Here is a 10,919-nt window from a genome sequence, read left to right as displayed (position 1 = left end):
TTCACTACCGATCGATAAAAGAACGCACCGCAGTGAGCTTCCGCGCGGGACGCGCTATTTGAATGGGCCGGCCCATTCGGGGCGTCACAAAAAGCCGCCGTTAAAATGACTGATCGAGGAATCGAACTGGGGAGCACACGATCGAGAGTTAAAGTCGTCTACCACTCAAACTACTGCTTGTTGATGATCACTTGGCCGTGCGAATATTTAAGAACTACACGCAGCGACAAATCAATTCTTTTTTGGAAAAAGAATCTTCCATTGTGGCAGCAGGCAATCCTCCCCTTCCATCTCCTTTTCCGTGCTTCCCTTGCAACCCTGGCGAACCGTGTTCAGGTCTCGAGGGGGAGCAACCCCGGCGACTGGCGCCCTTTGGAATTCCTCATCAGCAATAACAGGAAGTGGTACGGACAATAGAGCAGCGGGAAGGCGGCGACGGATCAATGGAGCAGCAGGAAGGCGGCGACGGATCAATGGAGCAACAGGTAGGCGGCGACGAGGAGGAGTAGGAGCCGAAATCCAGTGAAAAACACGCCTGCCTGCCTATGGAAGGCTTTCTGTGTTTAGTCAATCTACTCAGAATTAATCAATGCCTAAGGAGCCGCCAAAAGGGTTGTCGTCCGATGGCTACATGAATGTGACAAAGTTGGTTTGACAGTAGCCGCCGCAGCCACGCCTCCTCGCGGAGGAGGCGACGACGGGCGAGGAGTATTAGCGACACATGGTGATCCTCCTCGAGCGGTAGATCATGGACCGTCGTCCGACACCGCACTCACCGCCACACAGTGGAGTCAACGTGGGACCAGCATCACGCCTTGCTACCACGCCAAGACAAAGACGGCTTCGCCACCTCTGCGGCACAATCGTGGATTCCAAATGTAACGCCTCAGGAAGGAGGAGCCAACGTCTCCGCCGCTTAGCGGGTACACTCGCATCGCCTGGTTGGCACCATCGCTGTGCATCATCTGGCGCAATAAGATCGTGAAGGAGGAGGTACCCCCGGCAATTGCGAAGGTGCGTGGGTGCCTCCTCCACTGCCTCAATGCCGGCGGCGAATCCTAATAATCGCGGAGCAGCATCATGGCTAAGGAGACGGTGGCCAGACAAGCGACCCGGTGGGAGTGGCGCAATGCGGCATGCCACTTGGCATTTGCGAAGTCCGACGCGACGCCGGCCTGGGTCCTGGCAGATCCTAACCTCACTTAGGCCTGCGCTCGTGACCTATCGTTGGCTAGAGGGAATTGCGAGGTATTGGCCATTGACGGCACACAAAGTGCATACAATGTGTTCGATGAAATGGCTCAATAAGTCAATGTGAGAAGGAAGAATGTAGGAGAGAGAAATAATGCCACCTGGACAAAGACCGTTCAAAACCAAGCCAAGGCGGCAGTGATACTGGGTCTGCCTAGACAAGGGACATAACTTGTCCGGTTTCAAGAGTTGAGGGTGTAGGTTGTCTGGTTTTGGAGTTGAGGGACTAAATCTAGACTTCGCTAAGAGTTAAGAGACGAAAATTATACTTTTCTCTAATTTATATATATTGAACGTACATCTGTTTGAATGAGTTCCGTCAAGTTTGCATGGATTGTGTCTGAATTTGTTTATATTGCGGGTGGACGTTTGGGGGAAGCTCGTATCATTGTGTACCCAAACAAATATTGTGTCCGTTTTAACCGCGGGCGTTTGCGATGACCTTAAACCTCATATGAGTGCAAACGTTGGAAAATGCTGCTTCCGCCTTCATGTCAATGAGAACTAGCTAGTGATCTGGACAATGAGTGATCTTAATTTGTACTCCCTCCGTTCTTAAATATAAGTCTTTGTAGAATTTCACTATGGACCACATACGAATATATCTAAATGCATTTTAAAGTATAGATTCATTCATTTTGCTCCGTATGTGCTTCATAGTGTAATCTCTTCAAAGACTTATATTTAGAAACAGAGGGAGTACAAACCTAGAAGAAGTACATTCTGTCCGACACAACAAGTATATGTAAAGTGCCTGTCACGGGCAAGATGATATATAATAACAAAACTTATAATTTGTTTCGCTCCAAATTTTTGGACTGCCTCGTATTTCTATTTTTGTTTCACTTCAATTTTCACTTTCCCTTGCCGTTCTCTTCCTCCCATAGAGACTAATCTGGTCAAAAAATATTTAAGTACGCGCGCTACATTACCCTGGCCCCACTCATCATACGAAGCCTGGACGGAGACTAATATCAAACAGATCACGATGAGGTAATTGCGCCAACAATATCGACAACTTTTCCCCCATATCAACACGGTTTCCTTCATCTCATCTCCAATCTCCACCGAATCCACTCGCTATCACCACCGCGCAGCTCCTCGCCCGCCGCCGCCTAACTCCCATAGCTGGTGCCGCCATGGTCCCGTGCCCGCAGACCTCTTTGGCTGCCTAGGTCGAGGGCACACCCCGTGCTCTGCCTCTACACAGCGAACCACACCGGAGTCAACTGCGCGGAGAATGTTTCAGGTTGTTCTTTCTCCCGATCTCCTCCCATCGTAGAACATCCAGAAATCCTAGAGTCGTCCATCGGGTGCGGCGGTTGCCCAGCGCGCCCCGCGGTGCCGCCGACGAGGAGTCGTAGTCCTCGATCTCGCCCTCCCCCCTCTCCTCCGCGCCCGCCGACACGGGCCGCGTTTCCGCGTCCTCGGCTGGGCTGCCGGCGGCAGCGATGCGGTGCGCCGTCGGCGCCGGCGGAGTTCCCGTCTTCTCCCCTACATCGCAAGCGCAGTGCCGGCCTGCCTACGTCAGGGTTGCTCGCCACATGGCCGACCCGGAGGTGGAGCGCTGCAACCAGGTTCATCACCAAGCCGCATCCCTGATCCTCCATAGGAAGCGTTGTAGATCAGTCTTTTTTTGTATTCCCTACTCCTGCTTCAATTAGTAGCCAATTAGGCTGCAACTTGTATTAACCTCCAAGTTCCTGGCACCTGGACCGGCATCTCTCTGTAGTTTTCGTTAGATTGCCTAGGCTGAATTGAAGTCCGTGTCGTGAGGATTCAGATAAAGTTCCATCTAGATGCATTTTCTGTTAATATGGACATGTATGATTCTGTTCTGCATATTCGTCTTAATGGATAATTTTGAATCAAAACAAAAGGTATTAATTATTGGCCCGGCGTCCATAGAAACAAGCTGTGTAATGTGGAGGTTAACTGAAGAATTGTTCACTCAAAACAATTGGACTCAAAGAAGCAGAGGAGAGATTGGAGAAACTTGAGAGAAAAGTGAGAAGGAATTGACCCAGTGTGGTACAATCAGGACCTTTGGTAGTGTGATCGGATCATGGGGAGATAAATGGATCTGCTCAAGAAGAGAAAGAAAATAGAGAGAAGAGAGGAGGAGACGTGTGTGAGATGGGGCTTTGTAGTTATTTCGTTCCACATTCCCAACGTAGTTTTTATCATTTTTATTAATTTTTTATTAAACTGATTTGATTTTATGCCTGCTTTATGTATTGCGTTTCTTCTTAAATTGACTCAAATTCTAATATTATCTTACACAAGGGCATATGATGAATTCTAGGGAGGATGCTCCTAGTACACAACATCCTTACTTCATAATCACCTATCTGAATGGTGCACAACATCAATGCTTTGTTAATGCTAAGTCCCTTGATTGATTTTGTGTGCAGGAAGGAAAGGCTCTGCTGTCTTAACAAGGATGGAAAGTATAACAGCATACACAAACCAACATGGATAACCCATATCCGGTAAATTTTTTATGTCACTTAAGCTATCTCTAGCATTTGCTATAATGCATAAAATCCTTGTATGGGTTAAATTGCTAAACCTTCAACACTGCTCATTGAAGTGAGGAAGTGGTCGGACATTTACCCTACCATCCATCGACTCGTTGTTGCTGATATCATAGTGCGTACAACCTTTTTCATATGTGTTATCTTATTTTACCATCGATAATGCACTGCTTATGTATATTCATTTGTTTTATGCTTTATAGGACAGATGGGACCTGGAAGATACACCAGCAACAGAAGCAACAGTTCTCAAAATTGCAAAAGAGCGATATAGAGGCTGGCGATCAACTCCAAGATTTATGTTGCTTACTTACATTGCTAAAAGTGCAATTCTATTTGCAGGTGCCTACGAAAAGGATTGGCAAAGAAAATAGTAGTCCAAACTTCCAAAATACTCTTTTACAGAGATCTTGTCCTAGTAAGACTCCAGGTGCTAGCCTAACTGTTATTTCTTCAAATGCGCTCATACAAGCTGCAACAAGGAATATTGAATGTTTAAAGCAATGGTAAGTCACAACCTTGCTTTCTCTTTATGTTCACCTGCATTTTATACACCATTGGCCTTCATAATTAGCTGGTTGCTTCTTCTCTTTCACCATGTGTTGCTGCCGCATCGAGTCACAGCTTAAAAAAATGAATATGTGCTAGCTAGGGACATGAACTTAACTGAAACTATAGATCTTGTCACAACTTAAATCAATAGCGGAAGATTTTAGTGCATCTACTTGTGCTTATGCTTTTGACACAATATTACTCCATTTAGTTTGGCAACAGTTCTTTTTAACAATGGGGCTAGAATAATTGTATGTCATATGTTATGTTGAACTCATTAACTAGAACTACTTTTTTGATTTCTTGATTGCAGGATCCAAAGAACTAGCTTGACTGGACTCTAGATCACGGACAATTTAGTATTAGCACTTAATTAGGATGGCTAAATTACATTTGATGGATATTTGCTATGAGAAATATGAATTTTATGAATCTACAGATTATAAGTATGGTTTTAAATATTGTAATTAATGCCTGTATTTTTTTACGGTTGCAATAGGCTATTACCACAACCCACTTTCGGTTGCCACATGTTAGCACCACGAAAAGTTTAAATTGTCACAATAGTTTCTCGCTACAAACATTTCACCCGTTGTGATACCTATTTATCACCACCAAAACTAGTATGTTGCAATTTCTTGTTACGACGACTAGAATATTTGTTGCCATAAGTTAATTCCACAAGTGTAGCAGTTCGTGGCAAAATGCCTAATGCCACGGAAACAAGGATTGTTGCCATAGTTTATTGCCACAATTGACTATTGCCACGTAAGAGTATGCGCCACGAAGCGAGCGTCGTTGGCATAGGTTGTTGCCACAAATGTCTATCACCACGAGCTATCAGTCGCCATGATTCGTCACATGTTGCATTAAAGCTATCTCCACAAAGCAAATTGTGGCATCAGGTGAGTGCTGCCACAAGAAAACATGTGGCAACTTCCCATATGGTTGTTGCAATAACACACTTTATTGCAACATTTACTTTTTTGTGGCAATAACCTATTACCATGTGTCCAGTCGCAACGGCTGTCAACGAATGTTGTTTCGTGGCAATAGGTACGTATCTCCACAAATCGGCATGTATTGTGACAAACGATTTTGTTGCAATAGACCCGGATCCTTGTAGTGGAGAGGTAGAAGAAGGAGAGTAATAGGGGGACAAGTAGTGAGGAAGAAGCAAAGTGAGGGAGAAAGGAGGTGGGAGCTAGGGGAAAGTGAAGGAATAGAGGATGGGGGAGGGGGAGGGGGGAGGAAAAAGGTGGTGGCTGTGGATTAGCAGTAGCGCTGGGTGTAAAACATGCTGCTGCTAAGAAGATAGCAGTAGCGCGCCCCTGGGAGAGGTGCTAGTGCTAAGTGGGGCCTGCCATGTGGCCAGGTTCAAACTTAGCAATAGCGCCCTGCACAAAAAATGCGCTACTACTATTAAAGTAGCAGTAGCGCGGTTATATGAGGTGTGCTACTGCTAAACCTAGCGTGACGGGAACGGTGGGGCAATTTTAGTAGTAGTGTTGTTTTATCACGCCGCGCTACTGCTAAGTCTATAGCAGTAGTGCCTTGTTATGACACGCGCTACGGCTAATTAGCAGTATCGCCTCTTTTCATCCAACGCTACTGTTAAGATTTTGTGTATAAGGTTTTTTCTTGTAGTTTAATGAAGGCAAATATAAATAGAAGTACATATGTCATAAGTACGTATCATATACTCATAATAACATGATGCAATTGAAAGGGAAAAGTAAGAAATTGTACATGCATGCAAGCAATCAAATAACTATAGTAATGGCCGGCAGCAGCTCAGGAATAATGAGGATTGACCTTGCCTTTGTACAGAAACATGCTTAGAGCATCTCTAGCAGATCCCACAAATCACCGTTCTGCAAAACCAGTTTACGGATCCTCCTAAAATGGATTTGCAGTACCACGAGGGCTGGCACTGAATAGACACCGCAAATTTGTACCGTAAAAACGAATATTCCATCAGCCGGTGCTTTTTCTCTCTTTTTTTTCATTGTCATCTTCTTCCCCAACGTCTCGATGGACTTCGGGAGTGAGGCAAGGAAGGGCGGGGGACGTCGGCCGGCCAGTCGACGACAATGGGGAAGGACAGAATCAGGAGCTAGCGGTGGCGGTTGACGCGAAACTTCCCTCTCCCCAACGGTTTTCTGGTATAGGGGGAGCTAAAAAATTTGCCTCAAAAACTACATATCTCCAGGACGAGGTTTTTCTTAAGGGGAGCTGTATAAATTTTTACAGGACCAACCGTTTTGTGGGATCTAGAATGGCGCTTTCTTTCACCCAAAACCGTAAAATAACGGTTATTTTACAGGATTGGGCCTTTTACAAATCTACTAGAGATGCTCTTAGGTGCATTGCAAAAGTAGATTTTCTAAATTATACTCCCTCTAAGCCATTTTAGATCACTTGCAGGGAGTACCTTTTGTCAAACAGTGAGAATGACCATCCTTGATTGTACAAAAACATGCTAGGTTCGTTTGCAATATTTTTGACTACTACTACCAGACTATCTTCTCTGTACATGTGAATTTTCACGTGCACGGTTACTACTAGTTCAAAAAACACCAGTTGAGAGAAGTGTGCCAGACTATGCCAGATGGGTGCATCCATGAGCATGTAGTTTTTCCTAATTAATTGTTCTGATATTTGCAATTTCCATCATTATCAATTAACATGAACATTTCCTTATGTTGTAACCATTTCTTGAAATTTGTCAACAATCCTGGCATAACAAATTGTGTATGAAAATTTTAGAAACTTAAACAAATTTTCCGAAATTGGTAACAAATTCCCAACAATTGATGAAAATTTTGAACAAAAATTTCAGTCCATATATTTTCTAAAAAATTTATCAACTTTTTGGAGCACAAACATTTTTGAAATTTGTGAACAAAAAATTCAAGAAAGGGATTATTCTGAATCAAATTCTAGATCTCAAAAAAAATTGTAAACAATATTTGAAAATAAGAACATTTTCTGGTAGTCCAAAGATTTTTTTCAAGTTTTTGAAAGGTTTCAAGAATTATAATATAGTTCAAAAAGGAGGAAAATGAATTAACGAGAAAAGAGAAGAAAAACGAAAAAAGAGAAAAATAAATAAATGCTTATGCCCTAGAACATAAAAAATGTTTTCAGAAAAAGTATATAAAGTTCAAAAATGTTCATAAATTTTAGAAAATGTTTGTGTTTTCAAATAATGCTCATAAATTTGAAATATTGTTTGCATTTTTAAAAAATATTCTGAAATTTTAAAAATTGTTCAAGTTTCCAAGAAAATGTTCGCAAATTTGAAAAATTGTTCGCACTTTCGAAAAATGTTCACAATTCTGAAAAAATGTTCATAAATTTGAAAAAATGTTCACAAAATCAAAAAATGTTCATGTTTCTAAAAGAAGTTCAAATTTTGAAAATCATTCTGGATTTTTAAAAATGTTCGTGTTTCGAAAAACATTTTAAAAATTGAAAAAATACATTAGCTACAATACCCCCTCGGTCGGTTTGCTACAGTGTCCTGCCCGGTCTTACAGTGCTGGTTTGTTCTGCTACAGTAAATCAATTCTTGTTGATAAGAAACTGTGCTACGTATGTATCACCAAATCTGGTTGGTTCTAGTGGCTATCAACGTGCTCACAACCTTATAGATGAGACATGTATTACCATGCAAAAAAAAAACGTGCTCACAACCTCCTGGGTTCAATATCTTGTAGGCTCATAGGGATTACTTGTCGCTGCTTTAGTACATTTCTGTATTAAAGTTGTACTAAACCAGCGGCAAGTAATATGGATAAGAGGAGTAAAGGAAGTGGTAAAACTGAAATTTGCTCTACTATTTGCTATGGCTAGATTTAGTTATGTTATTGCCACTTCGTTTGGAGTCTATCCCATCTCATGTCACACTGAACACTATATAATCCAAACATCTCAAAGATACAAGTTTCCAATGTTCGAGTAATTTTGAGAAGACACTAAAATCAGCAACCAGGATGAATGGTACTGGTTACAAAACTTCCACGCTATGGATGAACTCAACTTCAGCAATGGTTGCAGATTCTTGAGATGGTTCGCTTTCTTCCTCCATTTCCCCGGTGATATCCTCCAGTGACATCCCTTTGGATTCCGGCAAGGCAAGAGTGAACATGACCCCAACCAGGTTGCACCCTGCCAGAAGAAGGAGAGAGCTCCGGATGCTTGTATGAGAATACTGGAACCAGAGAACACCGATGATGGCACCACACTTACCCCCGGCAGCCGATATGCCATTGCATGTCGACCGCAGCCGCGTCGGGAATATCTCGGTGGGCAGGATGAAGGTGGTGGAGTTGGGGCCGAAGTTTGAGAAGAAGAGGATCAATGCATACATGATGGCGAAGCCTGCGTGCATGTTGGGTTTGGACCAGAACTTGTAGGGCGCGGCGAGCCCGATCATGAAGATGGTCATCATGGTGAACCCCATGAGCTGGATCTTGATGCGGCCGATGCGGTCAACGAAGAGGACGGTGAGGAAGTACCCTGGCAGGGAACCGCCGACCACGATGATGGCCTGCGTGCGGGCTATCTTGTAGGTCTGCTCGAGAGGGCTCATCTCGGCCGCGTCTCCAAACCAGCCGATGCCGTTGAAAATGTCCTTCATGAAGAGGTTGAGGGAGTAGAAGACGACATCAAGGACGAACCAGCACACGGTGGTTCCGAGGAGCTGGCGGCCATGCTTGTGAAGGAACTCCATGGAGAAGAGGCCGAACTCGTCCTGCTTGACGACAGCCTCCGCGTCCATGTCCGACACGAAGTCGATGTTCAGGACGGCGGCCATGTCAGACGCCGCTAGCTTGAGGTTCTTGGTGATGAGCGCGGTGTAGCGCGCCGTCTCGGGCATCTTCATGCGCCAGTAGTAGGTGAGCAGGGCAGGAACGGCGCCGAGCATGAGTACTATGCGCCACACGTAGTCTGCTTGCCCGAGCTGGTCAGTATCATACGCGGCCGTGTTCTTGAAGCTCGCAGAGAGCACCAGAACAACAGCCCCAGCAGCCAAGTTCCCAAGACCCTTTATGCAGTGCAAGCATAATAAGATAAGAATTAAAATATTATCTTTGAGTGAGTTAGACGAGAGAAAAGTGAAGCGGGCTATAGATTAAGAATGAGATGCAGCATAGGGTCCAAAAAATATTGTGATGGTTTTACTTACACACCTGCATAGCGAAGACTGCTGCTATGAAGGCACCGCGAGTCCTCTTGTTGGCATACTCAGACATGATGGTGGCCGAAAGCGGGTAGTCGCCGCCGATGCCGAAGCCGAGCCAGAAGCGGAAGAAGCACAACGTGGCCACGACGCACTCGGGCTTGTTGTGGAAGGAGAGGCCGGACGCGAGCGAGCACACCACCATGAGCTTGAGCGTGACGCCGTAGATCAGCTTCCGCCCCATCCTGTCGCCGAGCCAGCCGAAGAAGAGCTGCCCCAGGACCGTGCCGCAGAGCGCCACGCCGCTGACGGCGCCGGCAACGTTACCGGGGAGCCTGCCGTCCGCCGAGTGGTAGTAGATGCGGCCCAGGAGGTCGGCGATGAGGGAGACCGAGAACAGGTCGTAGGCGTCCGTGAAGAAACCCATGCCGGCGATGACGATGGTGGTGAAGTGGTATAGCTGCGTCCCGGCGACGTCGAGGGCCTCCAGCACCTTGATCTGCTTGCGAGCCCGCCGCGTCTCGCATTTCACCGACGTCACCGCGTCCAGCACGCGGTACAGCATGGCGCTCCCGGCGCCATGGAGGTGGCAGAAGAGGGAGCTGCACGCGTGCCTCCTCGCAGGCCAGGTCGTGAACATTGTAGCGGTAGTCTCTGGGTAAAAATTTCCCCTGGAAAACCAACTGCTTCATGTTTGCCATATATAGAACGTAGTGATTTTTGCCATGTACTATACAGCTGGACGAATGTCCCGTGGAATATGATTACGAGGGCGCCCCCAGCCGCATCACATCCACCTTACATTCTCCGAAGAACACATAAATTGACAACTTTGCTGACGAAGTCGTTTAGCCCTACGCTTTTGCTAAAAAAGGAAGACGGCAACAGAATGAAGACGACGACTACAGTTGTTCCGTATCGAGACAAAAGGGCGGAAACAACAAGATCAGGGTATCTGATTAGTCATTCTTGATAAAGGTTGTTTTTATTCAACGGGATACAAACACAATTAGAATGAACCCGGTCTTTGCATAACTAGGATGCACACAAGCAACACTAACGCGCGCACGTACACACAAAGAATTATGCCGGTAAAGAGCAAAGTCATACAAGACCGAAACTCTACCTAGGTGGAGGAAAGTGAAAAGGAAAAAACTAAGAAGCGATCAAAACAGTGACCGACGAACTATAACATAGACCATCCACACCAACCATTTCGTGAGATCACAAAAACATCAAGAAAGGTTCTCCAACAGAACGCCTCCAGGAAGGAAATGGCAGTCAAGCGCCGATGTCTCCGGATCTGAGCACAAAAGCTCAAAACCTGGGTTTTCACCCCGAAGATAAGGTCGAGCACATCTGAGCAGTGCTTACAACAAGGTAACAATGCA

At 45.3% G+C, this 10,919-nt stretch overlaps 1 protein-coding gene and 1 long non-coding RNA gene across 2 annotated transcripts; one reads left to right on the top strand and one right to left on the bottom strand.

Moving 5' to 3' along the window:
• Positions 1-2,088: 2,088 nt before the first annotated feature.
• Positions 2,089-4,869, top strand: LOC109774167 (uncharacterized). Its single transcript, XR_012189142.1, has 5 exons — positions 2,089-2,500; positions 3,666-3,743; positions 3,845-3,903; positions 3,992-4,294; positions 4,654-4,869. It is a non-coding gene; the product is annotated as an uncharacterized lncRNA (long non-coding RNA).
• A 3,483-nt stretch (positions 4,870-8,352) lies between these two features.
• LOC109774161 (putative inorganic phosphate transporter 1-13) lies at positions 8,353-10,168 on the bottom strand. The gene is made up of 2 exons (XM_020332876.1): positions 9,539-10,168; positions 8,353-9,393 (listed from the first exon to the last, which is right to left on the bottom strand). Exons 1-2 carry the CDS (start codon positions 10,166-10,168, stop codon positions 8,353-8,355), a joined length of 1,671 nt encoding a protein of 556 aa, XP_020188465.1.
• Between the last annotated feature and the right edge of the window lie 751 nt (positions 10,169-10,919).

The sequence above is a fragment of the Aegilops tauschii genome, chromosome 7, assembly GCF_002575655.3.
Source record: "Aegilops tauschii subsp. strangulata cultivar AL8/78 chromosome 7, Aet v6.0, whole genome shotgun sequence".
Lineage (NCBI taxonomy): Eukaryota > Viridiplantae > Streptophyta > Magnoliopsida > Poales > Poaceae > Aegilops > Aegilops tauschii.
This window is presented reverse-complemented; position numbering and strand designations above follow the sequence as displayed.